Raw genomic sequence first — 25,276 nt, 5'->3', positions numbered from 1 at the left:
GTTCATTCTAGATTCACAAAAAATAACAATAAAAACAGTCCAATATGAATCTTTTTTTTTGGGGCGATCGCGGGGTCCATGGCTTTGCCGAAGACATTGGACTTTTTTATCTTATTAGTTTCGCAAAACAAAAACAAATGAAATTTTGTTGTGAAATTGTTGTTCGTCGCTGAATATTCGTTTCTGGCAAAAATTGAAAAATGCTCCAAAACTTTTAATGATTGATGTATACAAATCTCGTCGTATACGTATCATCATTAAAGCATTCAAAACCATAGACTGTGCAAAAACGTTTGATGTGAATAGCAACTATTTACTCAGATAATGAAATTCTTGAACAGCATACGGCATTTCGTCAAAAATCTTTATTTTTGCATCCCAAAATCGGCTAAATCCTAGTGCTTTATCAAATAGTTTCAACGAGGCAAATGTCCGGAAACTACTATATTATTGTGAAGAAACATGAGTCTCCAAACCAGTTTCTATGAATGTAACTTCAAACTAAACCAACATTTCGTTGTGAAACAAGCAAACGTAAGGAAATTACTTGATATTATATCCATAGATAAACCCAAGCACGCGTTCTTGGTGAATATAAGACGACATCGGTCCTCTAGGACAAGGACAGCATCAAAATTTTATAGTACACGGGCACTTTCGATGCTTGTGTGTGTGTGTGTGATACTGTGTGCGTAAACGACAATGTTCACTTTCAATATGTTATTGACCGTTTCAAGCTGTACCGTCTAGAGGGCGTCTTGGTATTTTACATAATATCTTTCCCATTTATTTATATAGGAATAAAGCGACCTTGATAAACCCATTAAACACTAAAGCTGAAAATTTGGACGTACCCACTATCGGTTAGATTTGGTTCAAACACTAAACTTAGTTCGAACTCGATGTCTTCATTTTTTCAGCCATGACTCACATAGCGGAGGGTGTCGTCGACATCTTTTTGTTATGAATGCCAACAACAACAAAGTGGGGGAGGTTTGTTTAAAATCAAAGGGAGTTTCGAAACATTGTTACTGCATTTTAGTTCTGATTTCATTTTTATTGATTTTCAAAATATTTATACTATAAGTTCCTCACAATAAACTACCACTAATTTTTATTTGTTTCTTTTTGTCTTGTAACTTCTTTGTTTTGTTTTATTTGAAGAAGTTAAAAACGTATTTCCAGTTTTATATTATTTAGATGTTGGATCGGTTTACTTATAAAATAGATTTCTTATTGTTTTTAAGAGTTGTTTTTTAATTTCTCTTTTACGATGATAATTTTGAATTAGTATCATCACGGATTTATCATTTTGCTTCAAGTGAAAACGGCATGAATCGAAAGTGAGTGTATGCTTATTTTATTGTGCTGTTATTAATATGATGAAGTGTATTCATTTTTCCTTACATTCAATTACTTCAAAAAAAAGTTATCCTCGACTCTGTTCTCTCTATGATTTCCATTGCGAATTTATCACTTTAGCTTATTGAATTAATATAATTATATCGTATCGTTAATAACATTTCATTTTGTTGATTAACCCATTTTGCCTACGGATAATGTAACAAAACTATCACATTGGCAACGTATTTCTTATGGAAGAATTAACAGTAATAATCTTCCAATGTACCATTTGCAGTCAAATTGGTTAGTTCGTATGAGCTCGGAATTTCCGAAATCCTCCAAATTTTTAATCTCTTTCTGATTGAGAAAAATATCTGCAAAATTCATTTTCAAAAGAAGAATCTCAAGCAAATAGCAGCTGTTTGGCATACCTGGAGATAGGATTGGCCAAAGATGCCAACACGGATGGTATGTCAGTTATTAACGTAAACAAAACGATATAGTTATATTGCAATAATATATTATCGATAATATAATATCTTATTAGCGTTATAGTAATATAATATCGTGGGTAAATCTGTGTTAGACGAATCTCTTGAAAATGAACTTCATATTTCATCAATTTGAGAAACTTCCTTTTGTAAGTTTAAATTATTATTTTACATATTTCTGTGCACTTCATGTGGCTACTTGATAGCAACGAACTGGAGGCTTCAAAGTCAATAAATTTTTAACATAAGGTGTTTGAGGTAGTGAAAAGTGTTTGTTCAGCACAAGTGTGAACTGTAAATGTAAACGTTCAACGAATGCAATCAGTAGTGCATCAAAAGACAAACATAGTTTATCAATAGGATTTGATTTGCAAACATTAAATACGAAATATATCTTAATTTTTCAATAAATTATTAAGTTAATCCAATAAAATTAGTAGGAAATAATTTACTTGTTAACATTTCATTTGTTTGTCATGAGTATGTGGTTCAGTATTATTAAGTCTCAGAATAACTTTTGCCTTTGTTTGTATAATGGATTCGTAAATGATGATTGTTGACATACAACCCATCCGGATTATTGGTAACCTGAATTCATTTTGATTATTTCACTTCTGCAATCAATATTCAGAAGTCATTTCAATATACTAATAATATTTGACCAACGCGCAATCATTCTTATATATCCTTTTCAAGTTTTCCCGAAGATGAATATTCGATGATATCCCATTATATCATAAATATAAAATTTAGTTCAGGCAGAAGCAATTAAAATTACAACTTTATACATTGGTTTCAACGTAGAAACTAAATTTTTGGGTTTGTATTTTAAACTTTAAGTGGCACTTAAACAGATCCTATAATTTTATTTACACACGGGGACGACGTTGAAAGCATTTGAACGTTGAAATGTTGGCAACATGGAAAACCATTTCATTTAATAAAACAATTGGTTATGGCTTAATTTTTAAATCACAAATATAGCCTAACTGTATTTGTAATTTTCCCTTTGAAATAGGAAGAATATTTTGAAAATTTGATTTGAATAATACTATTTGAGGTTTCATTCAAATCTGTCGAATGTAGATGTCATAAAGTGGTTATAAATCATAATCCGAAAAATAGCCGGACAATATCAAAATGTGTGATAGTCCTTTTTACGTGGTTATATCCAATGGTACTATTTCAAAAACAATCGCGCACGATATTACGTGAAAATAGCCACCCTAAACAATCTTTCTATAAATATTTTATGTATCGAAAATGATCCACGATTGCATTCATAACAAGCGTCTTCATGTCTATTGCTTTTGTATAGTATGTCTGGTCCGATGTCAACCTCATTGTACAGACACAGTGGCATACAAAAATTACAGATTTTCTGCGCTACATCATTAGCTATGGCTATATGTTCTTGTTATTCTAGGTGTCACTAGTTCAACCTTAATGTTCGCTGTTGCCGTTACTTTCATTGTGTTCGAGTCTCCGCCATTTTGTGAAGTTTCAACAATTACTTCAGGCTGCACAACGATACTTTGCAATTCTGACAAATTGTTGGAAGAATTCTGTGTATTGGCACTGAATTGGTGTTCTGTATGGTGTCCATTGGTTGACATTGAAGATGATGAGCTCTTCCATGAATGTGGTTCTTCTGTTATTGTGGTTAGACTTGGTTCGTCTTTCATGTTTGTATGTTGTTTGTGATATGGTTTTTGGTAAGAACGTGACGAGGATGAATTTGTTGAATGTCGATTAGTGTTGTATGATTTTGATCGTTTTTGTCGATATGTCGGTGGAGATGGGGTGGATATTCGGTCAGGGTGTCCAAGTGGAACGAGTTCAGGTGCTGGACCGACAAGGTTCAACAGAATAGGAAAAAAGAACAAACCGTTTACAATTCCGATCAACATTACAGCTAGAAGTAACCAAAAAAATTGGCGAACTATAAAATCGAATTGAGATGTAGACAACATAAAGACAGCCAAAAGTGATGTGAGAGTTGCGTGGACAACAGGCGCGAAGGATGATTGTAGAGCAAGTCGTATGCGACGATCGCGATTACCCACTGAAGTGATGAAGCCCTGTAAAATAGAGTTCTTAGCTGAGTCAAACAATTGAGTAGAAATGAAACTAGAAAACTTACCAGTGAAACGTGAACGGTGAAGCTAACTGATAATCCAACACTCAGCACCATTATTACAGCTGGTATAGCCGATAATTTCATGTCTAGAAAAGTCATTATGCCTACTAGCTGAATGAGGGTAGAAACAGCATTAAATACTATTAACACCGCGGCCCAGGCAGATAATAATAGGATTCCAACGCAAATGAAGGTCGCGCAGAGGACACATAGTATGATTAATGACAAGTATATTCTCAGGTCCATATACTGTTCCCAGAAAATGAACGGAATTCCAGATGGATAATTCGGTAGGCCACGACCCTCGAACTTTCCACACAGCTCTCTGATTGTGCTAATAAGTGTACGGATCTCTGGTGTGTCACTCAAACCATGTAAATAAAAAGGCAGTTGTGTATATGTAAGAGGGGCACTTTTCGGAATTTTAAGCTCGTAATCTGCAGGTGAATGAGTCCATTCTCGAGGCTCTGGTCGGAGTTTACCCTATCAAATGAAAATATAACATATGTGATTTACGTTATTTATCTTATAGCATGGCGTCATAGTTAATTTTTCTTACCTGTGAGGCACTGTAGGAGAATACATCATTCCATGCCCACGCTGATAAATAGTTATAAAATGCCTTTGGATTTATGATACCTTCACTATCAACCAATCGATTTGTTGTTACCAATGACTTATCGATTGGATTATCCACATATCCTGTTTGAACTAACAATTTGTAGGCCAATATGGCGTCAGTACTGGCATTTCTATACCATCTTTCCTGTGTAATTTTGCCATGTTTATAGTCACGATCAAATGCATTCTGTAAATTGATTAGCCAGTCGCGAAACATGCTCAACCAGAAGTCAGGTAAACCACCGTTATCGTTTTTTATGACTTGTGGAACACGAACGAATGCTTCATGGTATTCATACAGCAACCTCTGGTTAGTTGGATATTCAAAATCTCCCTGCGTCACCGCAAACATATTGTAAAAACTGAACATTTTGCTCTGTATGTTCAAAAATTGATGTTCATTTGTATTTTTTGGAACTAGATCGAACAGATCCAGGCCATCCTCTATCTTCATAGCATTAATGAGGCTATATCCCATGACTCCAGCCAAAATCAACATGCCGAAGAATTTGATAGATCCCTGAGTTATGAATTTTGCATAATACTTATACGCAAATTGTGATAGTGAGAATTTGGAAATGTTTTTATCGGCATATCTTACAATAAGACTTTGATCTGCACCATTCATTCGATTGTTTCCATTGCCAGGTGTATTCTGAGATTGTTTCATGGGCGGATAACAGCAACAAAAGAAATCTTTTCTGCCAGATTGTCGACGGCGAAGATCTAGTGAAATCATGGCTGGAAAAACTAAAAGTGATGCTGCTAAATTGAAGCACATTACGATAGCTGACTGGATACAGAATATCTTCAACGCTGGTACAGGTATCAATGCAGCTGCAAAAAAGGACGCAATTGCTGTGCTAGCGCTTAACAAAATTGTGGGACCTGCCTTCTTTAGAACGTCTTTCGTTTGGTTGCATGTATTGCTTTCAGCGTATGCATGGGTCAATACAAATATATGGTTTACACCCAATCCGATGGCAAGGAATGGAATGACTTGCGTCGTAGATGCATTAAATGCTCTTCCCAACATGGCACAAAGTCCTAAGCCAGCAGCGGTTGCCATTCCAATTAGGAGAACTCCTGCGATAACGACAGCACCTTGACCACGAATAGGATCTTTGTATCTTATCGATATGATTACCGCATAAACAATGGTGACCCCAATAAAAATGCATAGACTCAGAGTGTTGGGGTTTGAGTATTTACTAAGTATATCATCCAGAGTAGACGATGAAAATGCAAAAATATCGTGTGATCTTGATAGATTTCCGTATTTCATTATCTTTGACACCTAAAAAATGTAAAGAAAACATACAATCAAAAATACTTATTCAAAAATACCACAAATATTGTGGTCAGAAAAGCGAATAGATTACCTACCTCATTTGAAAATTTCCGCTGCCATGCATTTAAGACTGCAGCAGCTTTTTCTTGTGACCATCCCATATGATGCACATCCCAGTGACCCTTGAAGCTCTCAAACATTTCCCGTTCAGTCATCAATTGAATAACCGTTTGCAATGCTTTTGCACGTTTTAGGTGGCGCGTACGATTACGCTCAGCCCCTCCAACAATTAATTCTTCTGGCCAATGCATGTATTTTGCTGCATAGCTGTAACATCCACCGGTCAATTCTGCACCAATGTCAACCTGAGACCTACTCTTTTTGTTTGGTGCTGTATTCGGACAAAGCGGATCAAGCGGATTAAGGCATGGTTTCTCTGTGAAACCAGTTGATATGCCAGCACGTTTTAAATATTGATCGACGATATCGAAAGGAAATTGTTGGTTCGAATTTTTCAATGTTTCCAACATTTTCTGTGGATTCAATGAAGTCCAATAAATTTGATCATTCCAACCACTATGAAATAGAGAGAAAAAAACATACACAATTTGTTAGTCGATTCACTTATTGAAAATCACGAGAAAAAAAACAATGAAATACATACGGAACTTTGGGGGAGTAGTCGGGACCAAGCAATTTACTTCCTTCCCAGAAACAATCTAATGGTGTAATGATTGAACATGGAATTAATCTTTCAAAGATTTGATCAACCAAAGGAAACTCAATCGGAGGAATCGTTGGTGCAATGCAAATATCGCGCAAATCCCATGTTTTTTCAAACATTTCAATTTTTATCGATGTTGCTTTCTCCAAAACTTCCAAGTGTGTTAACAATGCCTGCGGGTGCAGAACAGATGCGTCTGGATCTTTTGGCGTTTGTATAAGTAACTGATGTGTTGTGGATTCGATTTCTCCTAAACTTTTTTGTGTGTATGTCAGCTCTTGTTCCAACCGTCCTCCTTCTGTAAGTAATAAAATATACATCTTATTTTCAAGTACTTCAATGAAAAAACCGCTCTCTCTTCCGGATTTGATGTATCAATTTTCGAAATTCTACGTTGGATTTTTCAACGGATATTTTATATTTATCAATCCCAATTGAATTCTATTTGTTCAAAAACTGTTGCTTTCCAAGAAATAGTTTTAATTATCATTTTCACAATTCAGCATTGAGCGGAAAGGACGTTTTTTGCATTTTTCTCGCTATTAGAAAGAGATAGCGACTAGATGTCTTCGGTTTATTTGTAGTTCTTTTTATTTTCTACAATAATCGTTATCTATTGCCAGTAGCGAGAAAAATGCAAAAACCTCTATTCCGCTCATTGCTTAGTTGTGTCACTTTTGCTCGCAACTTTATTTGTCTCTTTTTTGCTCTAAATGTTTTTCCGTCTCACTTGTGGATAAACAGCTCATAAGTTGTTCTTTTGTTCTATGGGTGTCAATTGAAAATAAACACACACGGGATTCAAATCAATTCCAAGTGTTGGTTGCGAACTGCAGCTCAATTCATGGCAAATATTAGAAAATATAACACCATCAATATGGGCAACTCTGCTGCCCCCAGGCTCCGCCCGAGTACTTCCGTAAAAAACCGATCGATTTCTGCCCTATGGGAATAATCCTTTCAGGGGTCGCTTTAGTGCTCCGATTTGTGTTTCATTTTAGTAAACATCAACAACTACACAGATTTTACGTTGTTCACCAAACAGAGATTATTGTATTACACAAACACCAATGCAGTGTCCGCATTCATTATATATTTCGGCATCTGTCGGTCTCTTTATCATATATATTGATGCATAATACAGAAGATAATCGATAGTACAATATATATGATCGATTGTCCCTTCCTCACTTTGAATCCTTATCATTGAGAACCAAAACTCAACGGTAGTTGTTGACCAATATACACTCGCCAATATACACAGCGATGCAATAGCATTCAGCCCCAACACACATCGGTCGCAACTGTAGGAAGAGTGGGGATTCGTCTGTATATGTGTTGTATAGAGTCTGATTTGTTGTTATGGACATGCGGCGCCCCTTTTGGGATAATTTTGATACCCACATTGTTTCGGAGGTTCTTAGGTCAAATTTTGATGTTTTTCAAACATTGCCTTGCCAGCAAGTGGGCAAGTAATTTTGCCGTCCATGTTAGTAAATCTTTTCTGAATTATCCACAAAGATTGTATCAATAATTATTCTCATTTGAAAATAAAATCAGTTTTATAAAATTTTGCCTTTTTTTCGGAAAGTCCTCGAGGACTTCTCCCTGAAAACTGTTTAAAGACCTTTAATCTAAAGGTGGCAAACGGACGGACAGAGGACGAACATTTCGTGTCCGTCCGTCCTTTTATTGATTTGGGACAAACGGACATATGTCCCAATGTCTCATTTCAAATTAGGACAAACGGAATTTTTTTTAAAAAGACTTATATAATTTCATTTAACCTTCGGACTGTGTTTGGGTAAATAGAACATGGACTGTGTTTAGTGACATTTTTGTCACCTACGTATTTAAAAAAAAAAATAACATCTTTTCAATATTTTCCTTCGAATTTATATGATATTCGATTGAATACAATATTATTTTCATTATTTATGCATTTATTTATGTCAAATAACACTGCAATCTATTCTTTGAACCATCCGGAAGTTCGATGTGTAGTGGCTGCATTTGACAGTCAACTGAATTTTGACTTGGTGATTTTTCTACTCGTCATCGAGATGTATTTGCATGTGTCAGAAAAAACCTGAAAATACATGATGTCTCTTTCAAATTTTTGCTTATACTTTTCCGCAGGACCCGTGGGTCGTAGACCCGTGGTCCTAAAGGAAAGTATTGCGATTGGCTCAAATTTTAACACCCCCCAAAAACATGATTTCTATCCGTTTTCAAGGCCGTAGAACACGAAAAAATGGTTTTTAAGGCGATGTTTTGTAGGTCGTACGTCGTACGTGCCGCACAATCTTTTTATATGTTCCGAGTGTTTGAGCTATTGGCTGGAGATAATCCATCACTTTTTTTGTGGTGTGTTTGGGGCCTCTAGAGGATCATTTATAACTATTCACCATGTGTGTCCGACTTTCCAAAAAAAAATTATAGCCGTTTGAAAATAAGTGATATTTTTCCCATTGTTTTTCGAATTTTTTGTTTGGAAAAATCTAATTTTTTCTAAACAAACCATATTAATTTCTCATAAATTGAATAACAAACGCAGAGAAGCAATAATACAATGAAAATCTGCTATTTTCCAAACAAAAAATTCTTGACTCCATAATAAAATATTCAGACTCCACAGCGGAAAAGTTCGTCTTACATCGTAAGACCCTTTATTTGAGTTGAGAAGACTCCGATGTTAATGTACAAGTGTAAAATACAGAAAAAAATCATATGCAGTAATAAGTATATTGATTAGAAAACACATGTGACATTTTGTCACCAAACACAGTCAAAGGGGTATACCGGTCCGGAGTTTAATTTTATATGAAAAAATGGATTTTTTAAAGAAATTTTTTGTTTTATATTATAGATTTAATGGGCGGAAAAGCATTCCACAAAGTTTCAGATAAAAAATGTCATGAAAAGTTTTTTTTTTCACTTTTTATAATGGAAGTGACAAAAATGTCACCAAACACAGTCAGAAGGTTAACTAATGGAAACAGAAATTCTTAAAACATATTCAGCCAGTATCGAGTGGTACTCAATTTTCGTTTTCATTAGTTAAATGAAGTTATATAAGTCATTTTAAAAATTTGTCCGTTTGTCCTAATTTGAAATAGGACATTAGGACAAATGTCCGTTTGTCCCAAATCAATAAAAGGACGGACGGACGAACAAATTTTGTACCTTTGCCACCTTTGCTTTAATCGTTATCACTGCATTTATATTAGGCAAAAATTGACCAAATATGGGAGAAAGACCAATGAAACACCGAGAGCTATATCTAATAATTAACCAAAAATGATGATGGTATGCTTTTCACTCTAAAATGGTCGGCTATGTTCACGAAAATAACTTTCCTAGCAAATGAACTTAAAAAAAACTACAACAAATATACAAAAAGTTGAGTTAAAATTATCACACCCAACGAAAAAGGTCACAAATTTCCACACCCGTATTAAAACACCCTTTATATGTAAATACTGCCAAGTTTTCTGTTTTTCTTCTAAAATACCGAATAAATAATATTTAATCACTCTTATGTTGCATAGTATACCATCGACCTACCTTGTATCCAGAGCTGTTGTACTTTTGAATGAATTGTTGCACTTTTCAATCCTACACAAAAAGCACTCAACACTATTATCGCAACAAATAAAATTTTGCCCGCATTTTTCTGTACATATATACCAAGAGTCTGTAGTTGAGACTGGAATAATGAGCGAATATAAAGTGCTGAACGACGACCATGTGCTTTGCCCTATTAACAAAAGAAAAATAATGTTAATAAATTTGAAATTGATATCCTTAACATGTTCGAATTTGGACTAAAATTCAAGAAGCATGTCCGCGAGTGCCTCCTGCGGGCCAGCTCCTCAGTACCAGATCACTCAGTTCCAAAAGAACCGGCTCATTTAGGTTATATTACCATACAAAGAAATGTCAACAAAATTTTAATTTTTTTCAAATATCAGTAGTCAATGTATGGTAACGTCACCTAGATGAGTAAGCAGGAGGCGTTCGCGGATATGCCTGAAATTGAATGATGATCTTTTGGAAATCGGCATCAATTGCCCTGAATCAAGATCGCTTTGTTTGTATAAAAATACATGGGAAAGATTTGACGTAAGGCACCAAGATGCCCTCTACATGGTGCAGGTTGAAGCTGTCATTGACATATTAAAAGTCGTCTACACAAACAGTGTCACACATAATGAACACCCATTTGTACGGCCTGAATGATCGGGTATTGCCCCAAGTCTAGAAAGCCAATGTAGTTTTTGATTCACCAATAACGTAAGCTTGCCTGAATGAAAATAGTGAATGAAGAGTCTTAGGGGGCTTTGTCCAAAGAATGATTGAAGTGTAAAAATATCATGATTGGAACTACATATAATCTTAATTTTAGTTGAATAAATAATCACTTGTTTTTCAAATGAGTTAATCATATAAAAGTTGCTAGGGGTAATGGACTGTATAATTACAAATATAAATACTGTAAATAAGAGCATATTTTTACCGAATTTGAATCAATACGCGTCAATGCCTGAATAATGCATCCAAATACGGCAAATAAAATTCGGCGTATTCGCAATAGTCATTTGTGCTCGCCATGAATGGGACGAAGCGTACAGTGCGTACGTGTGACTACGAAATTAGTTGATGTTTCAATCCTATGGACGACTATATTGAAAATTTACGTGCGATATGATGCACGCACTCGATAGTTCCAATTATTTTAATAAGGAATCTATATAGGTGGCGAAGCCACTTCGTCATTGAAATCGATTCAAATATCGTCAAATATAATAACATTGTTTATATAGGCTTTGAGCGTAGTACGGGACGAAGGAACAAAAGAAAACCACCACAATAACACTACGGAACGCAGTGCAAATGCTTGTGAATATTTGTCAATACAGAAGAAAAAGCAATAGTTCTTTCATCCTAGATTATTTGTCATGATATTTTCAGAGATGGCTTTAGCGCATTCAAGTTCGCTACAGCGCACCCGAGTATTTTTTTGTTTTTTCGTTCTACTTTGGCTTTTTTTATGGACTTGGGTGCGCTAAAGTCATCTCTGGATATTTTTAAGAAACTGATCCCTGAATTAACCAGAGTTAAGCTGATTCGAAAAATATAAAGCTACGCTGAGAAAAGGTTTTCTGCAAAGATCATAGATGGCGTTTGTAAATGGTTAGTTTCCGAACATTTTTATATGGAGTTTGTGAATTGTCAAACTTTTTTGGTATTATCGTCCTGTAGAAAAAGTTGAACAATTCACAGACTCCATATAAAAAAGTTTGGAAACTAACCATTTACGAACGCCATCTGTAATTTTTTCAGAAAACTTTTTCTCAGTGTAGTGTAATTTTGTGGAAATTATGATCTGCCAGTTGGCACTTTCTCTTTTATATCAAATCTAAAGACATATACAGTCATGGACAAAATTGAGTATACGATCCACTTACCTTACCTTAAAATACTACTTCTATTCCCAGAATCAAAAAATCTTGTAAATTACATAATATTCATTGAAAATATTTTTTGAACACTTAGTTTACATTATTAATCGGCAAAAAATAGATCTTTTGTCTGATTGAAAAAGCATTTAAAAATACCAAATTTTTATATGAAACCCCAATAGTTGGATCGTATACTCAATTTCGTCTATGACTGTATTTGTTATAACTATATCAACTATATAGTTGATGCCTCATCGGTCAAAATATTAATTGGCGGAAAATTGAAAAACTCCATAGCACGCTATTTTGTTATACTTTTCCAGGTATAATCAAGGGGGAAATCACTCAAAAGTAATACCAAATAGAAAAGTAATACCTCAGTTATTTCTAGTAATACCTCTGGTATTACTTTTGATATTTCTATGAAAAAAGTAATACCGAAAAAAGTAATATCCAAGTAATACCAAGTAATACTGATCAATAGAAGTAATACACCTGGTATTACTTTTGATTTGTACGGAAAGTAATACCAAGTAATACCATTTATGTAAAAGTAATACCTAAGAGTGATTTGCCCCTCGGGTATAATCGTTGACCTTAAGAGAGAAAAAAAACGGCAGCCAATTGAGAAAAAAAAACAAAATCGAGTAATACTTTTTTACAAATTGTGTGTCATCTTTTCTTCCGTACATTACTACTCGCCGTTTAACATCCAAACATCTTCATTCTTCTCATCTTTTACGGATTTTTACATGTGTTCGTTTATCTTCGACTAATCCATGTAATCGCTTGTAATAATTTTTGTTTGTTTTTATTTATACGCATGCGTCCGTCAAGCTGTCACTTCAGACAGAAGATTCAATTGAATTCATACCATTAATATAATAATCTTTCGGAAAAATTGTCGCTGTCAATACTCACTCAGTCTAATGAACATTTTTTTCCATAAAACTTTTTAGTATTAGTGAATTTCATGACATTTTTCATTTCATAGATAGTATATTGAAAGAAAAGACAAAAAAAAAATTGTGATCATCTCGAAAAACTTGTTTATGTGCTCAAATTATTACACGTTACTACAGATGATAAGCCAAATGATATAATTTATCCAAGTAAAAATTCTATAACACGTTGAACTTTCATTTACTTTATACGCTTCGCGATGAAAAATCAATTACCGAATGGCAATACTTAACCAAGCTACATTATTCCGAGCATTTAGATAGATAAAAAATTATATGAGTAGTGTTTTTTACATTTAAAAACAAGAAGATTGCAAATAATACTCATTTTGCGCAATTTTCCGTTCATTCTTCGAATAAAATCTCGAATCTTCTGTTCAGTTTATTTATACGTACTCGTAATAGTCTCATGAGTTTGAATCTTTTTTGGGGAATGGCTTGAAGCATTTCTTTAAACAGTGCAATCACGACTATTCTTCTCAAAAATGTAGCTCACTACAATGCCGATGTTTATGCTCTAAAGATAGAATTCAACACATCGAAGTCAATACACTCAAAAGATTTTCAGCATGTGCCTACATCATATTAACTAGGTTCAAAATCAGTTTTATTTTTACTGTTCCCAGTTGAGCATGTTGTCAAATTTTAACTTCAGATTTTGTTTTGATATTTAGCATACTGGCATTTTTCGAAGTTTTGGAATGTGAAAAAACGATAAATTCGTTCAAGACGACAGTACAAAACATTTAATCAAATAATATTTTCACAATATCAGAGAATCCAATGTGTTCTTATGATATGAATTATTAAAAGAAGTTTTGTGGACTCCCGAAGTTGTGTGTACAATTGCAAAATGCTATTGATATTCTGCAAAAATGGCCTAAGGGCATTTTTTTTCCGCTTCCCACTTTTGATAGTTATAGCCATATTTTTATGCTACATGTTTGCGGTTCCTCATGTATATGCAAGACACCCATCTGCACAAGCCATGTAAGTATATTCAATATCCAAGCTTTCATCAAATGTGAAATTTACATGGACGTGTGCATTTCTAGAGTTGATTCATGGGCTTCACAATTTGGCGATGAATTAAATTGGTTGGCGAAAAACATGACAAAGGCCGATGAAATAAAAAAAGCAAGTTACAGTTATATTTGTATATTTCATCAAAAAAATCATTGGAATAATATAAGAATTAAAATTTTCCGAAATTCACAGCAATATAAAGAAAATAATGCTAAAGTAGAAGACAAAGGAGAGTTAATTCAAGATGCTGTTGAAAATGTAGGACGAATGTTCCGAAGAAAAACAGTCGCGGTTCGGGTAAGTTGTGAAAATATGTGATATATATATTATTTACCAAGCTTCTTAATAAAAAAAATTTGACATAGACCGATTTTTTCTTGTTTTGTTATTCAGTGCATAGCTAACAAAGCTGAAGAATTAGCTGAAGAATTTGCTAAGAACTTTACCCACATGAATGAGACAACGGAGAAAGAACTTAAAAATCTTCGAACCAATTATCAATATTATTCCAGTAAATATTCAGTTATCAATGGGATTCCATGTACAAACCGCTCGGAATCCAAAATGCAGTGCAACACATTCAAAATCTTGAAAAATGCTAACGCTACGTACTTGGACATGTGGCTTCAAAGGGACAAACATTTTTACCATATTTCTGTAAATAAAACTCACACATCAGTCCATGTGCCTACAAACGTCTTTGATGGAAGTGAGTAATTGAAATAGATTGAAGAAAAATTTAGTTTTTCAATTCTTATATGTATATCTATGTATTTATAGGCAACGAGACGAAAGATGTGTTGGTATGGTCTGAAAAATTGGATTCAGTATTTGTGAAAAATTATAAAAAAGATCCAGCATTATCATGGCAATATTTTGGTTCAGAAACAGGAGTGCTAAGGCATTTTCCAGCTAAATCATGGGAGGATCGTGATACTTCTTCATTAGTTGATGTGTATGATTGTCGAAAACGTTCTTGGTATATCGAGACAGCCACTTGTTCAAAAGACATAGTAATTCTCCTCGATCGCACTGGTTCAATGTTTGGCTATTTGGGATTCTTGGCCAAACTAACCATCAAGAGCTTGTTGGATACTTTTTCGAATAATGATTTCTTCAATATATATACATTTTCCGCAAATGTGACGCCACTTGTCGAATGTTTTAAAGATGAACTGGTTCAAGCCACTCCAGAAAACATCGACGTATTTAATAATAGAATGCTACACTTCAAGGACTTAATTGATGGTTATGCAAATGAAACAGCCATAAAGAATGCCACTATTGTTGCATTTGACTTGCTAAAAAAATATAGAGATGAACGGAATTGCGATGAAAATCCCTGTAATCAAGCAATTATGTTAATCACAGATAATATTCAAGGGAATTTCACAGATACATTCAAAAAGCATAATCGAGTAAATGGAACTAGAGCGCCTGTACGAATATTTACATATTTGCTAGGGAAAGATCAAAGCAACGTGAAAGAAATGAAAAGTATTGCTTGTTCGAATCGGGGCGAATTTTCACATATTCAAACCTTAGATGAAGTTCAAGAAAAAGTTCTCGATTATGTATCGACCATAGCAAAGCCGCTTGTTTTGCAAGGTGTGAAACATCCGCCAACTTGGACGCATGCATTTAAAGATGTTACGGTGTGTATAGAGAATGTAATTAAATGATTTGAATGGCATGAGGAAATTATATTTTATGTTTAGTATCGTGATGAAGAGACTTACGAACCAGAAAATGGCAAAAAAGTTGAAAACCTACCGCCACGATTGATGATCGCTGTTGGTGTACCAGCCTATAAAATAAACTCTACAAACGGTACCCGCGAGTATACTGGACTTTTAGGCGTCGCATCGACGTAAGTTATTTACTACTATTAAGTTAAGTTCACGATTAAATTATGTATAATTTCAAATAACTGATTCTACTGCAGAGACGTACCTGTCGATGACATTGATAAGCTAACACTTCCATACAAGGTTGTATTTTTTATCAGTTTTTTTTTTAAATTCAAAATAGAACAATAGATTTTATTTTATTTTTGTTGGTTTTGTGGAAATAGCTGGGTGTGAATGCATATCCGTTCATTGTTAGTAACAACGGCTACGTACTACTTCATCCAGACCTTCGTCCAATGGTAAAAAAATGCAATTATAAATCACTATAAAATGAATATCAAGAAAATATTGTTTTCATTAAAACGTGTTGATGACAGGAAATTTTCAAAATGAAAGAATCAGAAGAAATTGAAGATCCACAATGTCCAGGAAATACCAACAAAACTGAATGCGTTTACCTCAAAACAAATTATAATAGTATTGATTTCACTGAAGTGGAGCAAATTGATGAAAATATAGAGGAAACCTATAATGGCACAGAAAACGAATTTCGACCACCAATTGGACCTATTTTAATAGAGGTTCTTCTGGAAAATTCTCTTTGTATGATTGTATTTGAATTTGATGAAAAAATACCAATTTTAGTTACGTCGGCTATCATTGAGTCATTCAGTGGAAAAAATGTTGAATGTTTCCGTGCGTTTTCATTACGACAAAATGCGTCGAATATCTGAAGAAAAATATGATTATTATTTTGCCCCATTGAATTCAACACCGTTCACACTTGGATTGGCAATCCCCAGTACATATGGACAAACTCTAATAAAAGTAGGTCATGAGATTCAGAATAACATAAACAGAAAACGAAATATGTCAGACCTGTTCGTTGGACAAAATTGGAAAGTTCATCCCGACTGGTAAGCCTTATGACTGTGAACCATCCTATGAGCAATATGACCTGATGTACAAGTATATTAATTTCCTCTTCTTATCGAAGGGTCTACTGCAAATTCCACTACATGGAATATCAATCATTTGAAAACTCCGAAGAAGAATTACTCTATTTTGTCAGATCTTTCCATAATGAAACATGGAAATGGTCAGATCAATATGGAGCCGATTTAACGCATGGCGGCACAGATGAAGAACATCGTAAGGTTTTGAATATTCTTTTGATTATCAAAAAATATTTTACTCACATTACATTTGATTCTATTTTTAGCAAACTGTGAACAGGAAACAACAGATAAGATTGCTGGGTATTATTGCAATAAAGAGTTGGTTGAATTGCTAGTTTTTGATGCCAGAGTTACAAATACGAGCTACGGAACTTGGAAATTTGAAAGCAAAGAAGCTGAAGATTTAATCAATACATATAATGCGACATTACGTTTTGTAGCTACAATGAGTGGCTTAACGCGGTGGCAATTTATTTTTGGCGAAAATGAAGTTGAAGGAGACAAGTATGTTATTAAGTCAAGTTCATGTTTAAATTATATATCATTTCAAATGACTGATTTCATTGCAGAGAGTTTGGTGACTACTATACTAAAGCAATTGATGAAACATGGTATAAGAGTGCTGTATTACAACACAAGAGCGATAATGAAAGCTTTGTGTATGCAGTACCACATGATGATAAAGATGAAGATAAAGAAGAGGGTGATATAAAAGTGATGGCATCTCATGCAATTTTCCGTATGGATGCCGGAAAAGAAGCACCGGGATGCGTTGTTGGGTTTCAATTCACTCAACAATCAATGTACAAACGCTTCAAGGAAATAACATCACAAACTACGGTATGAACTTAGCAAATAATTTCTGATTTCGATGATCTAATAGAATCTTTCAAATAATTTTTCTTCTGTAGTGTGAGCATTGTTTGCAGTGTGACAATGATATATATGCTTGCTATGTTATCGATAATAATGGGTATATTATACTATCCAACGATTCTGATGATACTGGCCGATTTTTTGGAGAGGTGCAATCCAAGGCAATGCAAACTCTAGTCACTTTGCAGATTTTTAAAGCGATCACTGTGTATGATTATCAAGCGGTTTGTAAAGTTCCAAAAGGGGGCCATAGCACAACATCTTTTGCGACCGTATTTTCGACTGTAAGTGATCCTTTTCCCAAATAGAGTTCAAATAAAAATAGCATTATAATATTTATGCAGCCTTTCCGATTGATGAAAAATTATCTGCAATGGATTATTACGGAGACCATTTTATCGATGGCCAGTATGAATGTATGGACATATGCAGAAATCAGTAAGGGATAGAAAGCTAGAAAAATCTCGATCAAGTTATACATTAGTATCATTCTTTCCATAGACAACAATACAATGGGAGAAAACCAAGAGGGAACAATACATACGAGCAAGGCAGTGTATGAGCTTGAGCCTTGCGATGAAGTGGCTACACTTTATGTTATGCAACAGAAATTTGATACTCCTACATTCGAGACCACGGAGTAAGTTTCATAATTATGATATAGACTTCGTTTTTTATTATTTATTTTTTCTCAATTTTACTGCCTCTCAGTTGGCTATATTTCAGTCGAATCAAACTATCGAATTTACTGTTGGTCGTGGTGCGGCATGAGGTCCATAATTTTCCACCAATCGGTGCCGAGGCGAAGCGAAATAATTATACCTTCTCCGACGATCATATTTTCCCTTGTCATAAAAAGAAACTGAACAAACTGCAAAGACGGAGATTAGACGATTGTTTCACCGAAGATTGTCGCGTAAGTAAACACAAAATTTCAAATACTTAAAATTTATTGCTTCTAATTGAAATGATACATTAATTTTAGGAGTATGAAATGAATGTTTGCTCTGACAGTTATATACTCCATGCAGATTTTAGCTTTAACCTTTTTATAATATGTTTATTGGTGGTTTTGAACATAAAACTATGTGAATTTATATGATGTTCGTAAAAGCGCGGAAAAAATCGACAAGAAATATCCAAATTTGTTTTATGAACGTTTTTTTGATTAGCAGAGAAAGATTTATTTATAATTGTACAGTGTACATTGAAGCAAAATCAGAGAACTCTGCATAATGGATGTGTATGCATAGTTATGTCATTTATATTTTTTGGCATATGTCAACCAAAACTGATAAAAAATTGTGAAGAAAATGTGCCGTATATTTTAAGAAAATTCAATAAAAATGACCAAATCAACAATTTATTGACTCTACCATATTTACCTCATCTCAAACAAAAAATAAACTCAATGGCTATTAATTGATTTCAAAACCATTTATTGACGAATATTCAAAATGGTTTTGGGTTATTTTCATCGCGAGGCGTGCAATGAATTATAACTTTAATGGCACCATCACGATTATATCGTGCAGTGTCAAAGGCTTTTTTGGTTTCCTCCATATCAAAATGATGTGTCATCATTTTCTTTACGTTTATTTTACCGCTCGAAACTAGCGCTAGAGCAGCAGGATAATCATTGCAGTATCTGAAGACGCCGCGGATATCGATTTCACGCGTAAGTGCTGATATTAAAGGTATTTTGACGTCGGGGGGACCACAACCAACTATAACCACACAGCCAGCGGATTTAGTAGCTAGAAGAGCTAAACGATTTGTTGCTTCTAGCCCACTGCAATCAATTGAAACATCTGGAGCGGTACCAAGAATATCATGCACTTTTTTGACTAAATCTTCTTCCTTCAAGTCTCTGGAAACAATCAATGTGTGTGTTGCACCTAATTCTTTGGCTAATTTCAAACGTTCATCCAAAATATCAGTTATAATAATACCACCAGCTCCCATGGATAATGCTGATATAAGTACTGATAAACCAATCGGGCCGGCCCCGAGAATCAAGACCTTTGTTCCCAGGCCAATGTTAGCACGTCGACAAGCGTGTATACCTACAGAAAGTGGTTCTAGCAAGGAACCTTCTTCCATAGTAACATGGTCGGGTAATTTAAAACAAAAATCAGCTGCATGGGCATAATAACGGGTGAGATTCCCATCCACTGGTGGAGTAGCGCAGAATATCATACCAGGACATAGATTGTACTTGCCCTGCTTGCAATTCTCACAATAGCGACATGGAACCCCCGGTTCAATAGCAACGCGATCACCAACTTTCAAATGAGTGACTGATTTACCCACTTTGTGTACAACACCGGACGACTCATGACCCATAACCATTGGTTTTTGCAAAATAAATTCACCGATACGACCATGAACGAGATAATGAACATCAGAACCACAAATCCCAATTGAATCCATTCGAAGTAACACTTGACAATCGAGAAGTTGAATAATAACTTTTAAATTTATTGTATTTATTATTATTGTGATAATTTCAATTGTTTTGTTTCGTATTGTTACCTTGATCATCTTTTATATTGGGAATCGGACGTTGTTCCTGCCATTTGAAAAACATGAATCAATATTTACGAACGAACGCTCCTTTCTTTATGCTTACCAAGCGAATATCCTCAATTCCGTACAAAATAGCCGTCAAATTATCACTCGACATACTTCTGTTCTTTTTTCTAATTTTTGAATTGGTGAAAATAGTTGAATTTGCTTTTTCCTCAAGCGATTTGCTCTGATCAGTTCATAAATTCGAGAAAACCAGTATAAACGTTTTCTGTTTGTTGTGTGGAAGAAATACTGATGTCTAAAAAAATTATAAGATGATGGGAAAAAATCGTTTTCACTGGAGTCGTTGTGACGTATAGAAATGTCAAAATTATTCTATACACGAATGAACGCATGCACGCACGTATGTTTATTGTTTGAAATGATTATTTTATTTTCGCATGATTTGATTCGTTTATTTTTTAGGTGATAAGTATTATTGTTAACATATTTGATAAGTTTTAATCAAATCGGTGAATATAAGCATCGGTAAATGATGTGAATTGGGAAGTATTCTAACCATGAAGTAAGCTTATTGTGATGTGCATTTTTTCGATTCCTTTCACGAGGAAACTATTTCCTGTGAACTAGAAACATATTCACAGAGAAAACTGAGTTGATTTTCACGTAGCAAAATGTTTGAAAGTGTCAAATTCCAACACATGTTGAGTTTTTCGCAACAAATGTTTTTTTCCATATTGACTCAAGTTTTTGTCAAATTAGACACCGGCTCCCTTACATCGTGTCTAATTTTCAAATTAGGCGCCAATTTTCATTGAACACGATGTAAGGGAGCTGGTGTCTAATTTGACAAATACTTGAGTCAATATGGAAAAAAACATTTGTTGCGAAAAACTCAATATTTGTTGGAATTTGACACTTTCAAACATTTTGCTACGTAAAAATCAACTCAGTTTTCTCTGTGTTGTTTCAGAGATCTCCAGAAAGGACAGCAGCTTTGCATTTATATCATTTCAATGTTCTATGAATTCTTCATGCATATTCATACATTTCCCTTAAATTTTTATCATTATAAGGCATTGTTAAAACCAATTTGGTCGTTCGATTTGCGTGTTGTTCTCAAAGTAGAAAACAATGAATGTCTTTACGTTTTGTTTGCATAATTTCTCTACTCCAAATTTTTGAAGTGGACAAAAACTAAACTAATACGTCCTACTGTATACTCCGTTTTTGGCGATTTTTTCAGTCTTTTTTACTTCCACGCTTTCTTATTTAGATCAAAATTTAGCCCAATTGAATTCCTTTTTTACCAATTTATGATTTCAAACGAGAATAATAATAGAATTATTTGTAATAAAATAAAACCAATTATAAAAATATCAACAAATACAGATACAGATTTGCTGAAATTAAGTTCTTGTGGTTCTTTTGCTATCTGACAATTATTTGTTCATTCATTATTTACAGCAATGACTATACTAAGCAAGACATTTTCCTCTTAATTAACACGTTTCAAGTCATTACTCCAGTGTGCACACTGTTCAAATTGAAGCTACATTGTTGGAATTGATATATCAATTATAAGGAGAAACTCGGCATAGAAATAAAAAAAAATAAATCATTCGGACATTAACGAAAGTTAAAATGAAGAAATAATCTTATACGCTTTGATCTGTTATTTACAGCAACGAAGTATCTTCTATTTCTTTTTGTGTTGAAAAAACATTTGGATGGTCTCACATGTAGACCATCATCCATGCTGTGCGAGATGCTTTGTATTTCCTTTCATTCCATTTCTTTTCCAAAACGTACGAGTCGGCTCTTTTTATTTGTGTGATTCCTGATATAACAAGTATCGAAACTATACAAACCAATTTGAAAAGACAGACAACTAAGAAAAAAAAGACGGAATGGAGGAGCAGAAGAAAATAAAATAAGGCAGAGATGTATGGTGGTAACATCGTTTTTAATGTCTTCATTAATGATTCGATGTATTGGAATGTATTTCTTGGTCAACCTGTGGATAAGGTGCCAAACCTACTAGAAAAGAAAAATTTCTCAATTTCTTAGTTTATTTGTAAAGCATTCTTTCAATCATGTCTGTACAATGTATGCATTGCACACCAATACCAATATCCAAGCACATATAAGTTCAACTGTATTTTATATCTGTTTTTGTGTGCGTGTATTTATTGTTAGTTGTTCATCGTAAAAGTCTTAAGAAGGAAAGAATGGAAGCAACATAAATCTGACGAAGGTGAAAACTAAATCAAGAAAAGAATCCGAAGGAAATAAACAAAGAAATGGAAACAGGCAATGAAAATGATAAAAGAAACGAACAATGTCAAAGCAATGTATAGTGCTGTAATAGAATGCATTGATGTTTGGTCTATTCAAGAAACTAGTAACGTACCTATGAAATTTCGAAACATTGAACTATGCACTTTATGGAATCAATCCTTAGAACACAGCAGTAAACGAGACGTATTTTGGCTGATACCACCTCGATTGTTCAACACGAAAACAAGTAAAGAAATTCAGTCGAAAAATATCAGATATTTTTTCCAAAGTTTTTCGATGTTTCGAAAAATCCATGAAAATAATAAACAACATCGTATGAAGCAAAGGTTTTTTATATTCGAATGGTTTGCATTTGACAGTTACCCCATTTGTTTACATAAATATGCGTAATTTATAGGACACACATTCCATGTTTAGGGGATTTAGAACAATTTACTACTCGATAGCAAAATAACCGCGTGTTTGCATTCACCGTAGTCTGTGAAATGTGCATGAACAAATACACCCAAGTATAAGCATAAACTATTAAAGATGCATTTCATTCGACCTCTTACTACACTCGTACCCGTATCACACATTCGAACCCATATACAAAATAGATGATGTATTCACAATTTGTTTTCTTTGCTTTTTCCTTGCAACTTTATTTTATTTGTTAGTGGCATCGTGGATAATGTTGTCTCTTTTTACATTATATTTGGTGTAGTTCTTTTTATTTTGTTTTTTTTCTCTTTGCTCTGTAGTTCTGAATTGAATTGGTTCGTTTGTTAATGATCACCATATTCCGGTATCCAATTCACGTATTTCTCGAATTGTTGGTGGGATACGTGATCGTTTTCCATGCTGTGTGCATGTGTACGATCTCAAAGATGTGAGTATGTACTATGTCTCTTTTAAACGTTGCTGTCGTCATCGCAGTAATGTTTCTCGAAAAAAAATGTTTTAGATTGGATACGTCATTTAAAATCCATGGTTTGTTTCAATACATTTTTTTCATTAAAGGATATATTTTTTTCGTCATAAATATATATTCGATATAAAATTTTGTACATTGAAAAGCATGAGTGCAACCGAAGGTTGAACTTATACCAGTGCAGTTGCAACGAAGGAACGGCTCAAATGGATTAAATGAAGTGTGTATGAAACTGACACTATGACTATTAAAAATAAAGTTATTTATTTCATGTCTAAAAAACATGATATGAAAATTTTGGAACATTGAGCAAAGAATATTTATATAATATTTAAAATCATCCTCGTGCAAATCGAAATCTATGAGATTTATTGTTTTTGTATACTGGGAAATATACTGGAAGTGGTTATACTTTGTTTCATGGAATTTCCGAGAAAAAATGTAAATTTCGGGGTAAAAATCATCCTATGAAATTTACCACATTTCTATTTATAATTACAGCTGAGCTGTTGTTTGAAAAAATCCATTTATTGGAACTTTTCAATTTTGTAATTGTAAAATCACTGAGTTTGGGTCAATGTATGCATTGATTCATATCTAGCGATGGTTGATCACTGACGGTTTGCTGCCCCAGCTACATCTGCGTAAATGACCTGAACTTTTCTTTGGAAATGAAATGTTTTGCTCAAAATCCACTGCTGTGTCCGAACCGTACGGAATGTAGCATTCTTTTCAGAGAAATGCATGTGTGCGGTCTCGAACGCAATACAAAACATGGAAGAAAAAATGGAAAGATAACACAAAAATGGACAAAGATGTTCATATTCCTTTAATAGCTTTCAAACGCATTGTCACACATATGTGTGAATTTTTTTTGTGTAGAAAATTTCTTGGCCAGACAAGAACGTCAAATAGTTTGGACGATTTAATGTTTGTTTTACAATCTTCGAATCCCCAATGAATTTTTAAACTTTATAAAATCAAGATTTTGGTTTAGTTTGCTTGAACGATTAAATCAATTCGATCACTAATCACAATATATTTGAAGTGTAGTTAGGGAAGTTCAGTTGTTTTATGTTTTGGTTTGAGTGTACATATATAGAACACTTACCTTCTCAATTTGATCAAGTGCAACATTAGCATCCACCCAACTCGTTCGTATATACAGATCGGAGAAGATCTTCTCATCAACAACATCTCCATGTGCATCGGGCACTCGTGGCAATTTATCCATTTTTGGCATCATTTTCAATAGATTTTTTTTTTAAATTTATACCATCGAAGAACACTTCCTATTACTTGAGTTCAATTTCACTTTAAATTCAAATTGAATGAATTAAAACAACTGAATTTATTACCATTTCGGTCATTCAACGAAACTTTATTCACAGTTCAATTAATTCGAGTCACTATTTTTTTGAAAGATTTGGTCCACAGGGGTATCCAAATATCACATGTAGTTTTAGATGAAGTAAACGCATAATTTGATACATTGATTCCTCGGGTGTTTTCTAGAGACACTGTTTTAATCACACAATTAATACGATTTTGTTTGAAAACTAAGCAAGTGTAGATGATTGTATTGTTTATGTGCGTGCTCAAATAATAACAATGAAAATGGTGAGCGCAAACTCTATATGTCAATGCTTAATTCCGTAAATAACACTCGTCAACATGAACAAAAACCGCGAACATCGAATTTTTGTGTCCAATCATTGTGCACACATAAGTACGACTAGCATGTCATATACCATTATGAGGAAGCCATGTACATATTACGG

At 34.0% G+C, this 25,276-nt stretch overlaps 2 protein-coding genes across 9 annotated transcripts; one reads left to right on the top strand and one right to left on the bottom strand.

Moving 5' to 3' along the window:
- Nucleotides 1-1,036: 1,036 nt before the first annotated feature.
- LOC129575388 (protein patched-like) lies at nt 1,037-25,232 on the bottom strand. 5 transcript variants are annotated; one of them, XM_055458934.1, is made up of 8 exons: nt 24,854-25,232; nt 24,607-24,793; nt 10,179-10,371; nt 6,552-6,909; nt 5,983-6,463; nt 4,535-5,893; nt 3,979-4,458; nt 1,037-3,916 (listed from the first exon to the last, which is right to left on the bottom strand). In XM_055458934.1, the coding sequence occupies exons 2-8, from the start codon at nt 24,739-24,741 to the stop codon at nt 3,230-3,232; spliced, it is 3,693 nt and encodes a 1,230-aa protein (XP_055314909.1). In that variant the 5' UTR covers nt 24,742-24,793; nt 24,854-25,232; the 3' UTR covers nt 1,037-3,229. The 5 variants fall into 5 exon arrangements, with proteins under 5 accessions (XP_055314909.1, XP_055314910.1, XP_055314912.1 ...); XM_055458935.1 differs by lacking the exons at nt 24,607-24,793; nt 24,854-25,232 and adding an exon at nt 20,382-20,860; XM_055458937.1 differs by lacking the exons at nt 24,607-24,793; nt 24,854-25,232 and adding an exon at nt 20,285-20,321.
- LOC129575387 (voltage-dependent calcium channel subunit alpha-2/delta-3) lies at nt 12,963-19,111 on the top strand. Of its 4 annotated transcripts, none has more exons than XM_055458933.1 (19): nt 12,963-13,188; nt 13,713-14,028; nt 14,094-14,175; nt 14,257-14,361; nt 14,458-14,773; nt 14,845-15,719; nt 15,783-15,934; nt 16,010-16,055; nt 16,139-16,213; nt 16,292-16,495; nt 16,560-16,831; nt 16,912-17,066; nt 17,137-17,377; nt 17,443-17,713; nt 17,785-18,033; nt 18,094-18,187; nt 18,251-18,389; nt 18,461-18,665; nt 18,735-19,111. In XM_055458933.1, exons 2-19 carry the CDS (start codon nt 13,892-13,894, stop codon nt 18,849-18,851), a joined length of 3,735 nt encoding a protein of 1,244 aa, XP_055314908.1. In that variant the 5' UTR covers nt 12,963-13,188; nt 13,713-13,891; the 3' UTR covers nt 18,852-19,111. The 4 variants fall into 4 exon arrangements, with proteins under 4 accessions (XP_055314908.1, XP_055314907.1, XP_055314905.1 ...); XM_055458932.1 differs by having other exon boundaries at nt 12,976-13,188; nt 13,814-14,028; XM_055458930.1 differs by having other exon boundaries at nt 12,980-13,631.
- Nucleotides 25,233-25,276: the final 44 nt, after the last annotated feature.

This window comes from Sitodiplosis mosellana, unplaced genomic scaffold (assembly GCF_009176505.1).
Source record: "Sitodiplosis mosellana isolate CC-2019 unplaced genomic scaffold, AAFC_SMos_1.0 Smas_scaffold_6166, whole genome shotgun sequence".
Taxonomy (NCBI): domain Eukaryota; kingdom Metazoa; phylum Arthropoda; class Insecta; order Diptera; family Cecidomyiidae; genus Sitodiplosis; species Sitodiplosis mosellana.
This window is presented reverse-complemented; position numbering and strand designations above follow the sequence as displayed.

Excerpts from the sequence above, each read along its gene's own strand:
- LOC129575388 (XM_055458934.1), bottom strand. The coding sequence starts at position 24,741 with ATGATGCCAAAAATGGATAAATTGCCACGAGTGCCCGATGCACATGGA. Across the intron at positions 10,372-24,606 it reads CACTTGATCAAATTGAGAAG|GGCAAAGCACATGGTCGTCG; the intron begins GTAAGTGTTCTA and ends TTTTGTTAATAG. Across the intron at positions 3,917-3,978 it reads TCACCGTTCACGTTTCACTG|GGCTTCATCACTTCAGTGGG; the intron begins GTAAGTTTTCTA and ends TCTATTTTACAG.
- LOC129575387 (XM_055458933.1), top strand. The coding sequence starts at position 13,892 with ATGCTATTGATATTCTGCAAAAATGGCCTAAGGGCATTTTTTTTCCGC. Across the intron at positions 17,714-17,784 it reads AAATAACATCACAAACTACG|TGTGAGCATTGTTTGCAGTG; the intron begins GTATGAACTTAG and ends TTTCTTCTGTAG. Across the intron at positions 18,188-18,250 it reads ATGGACATATGCAGAAATCA|ACAACAATACAATGGGAGAA; the intron begins GTAAGGGATAGA and ends TTCTTTCCATAG.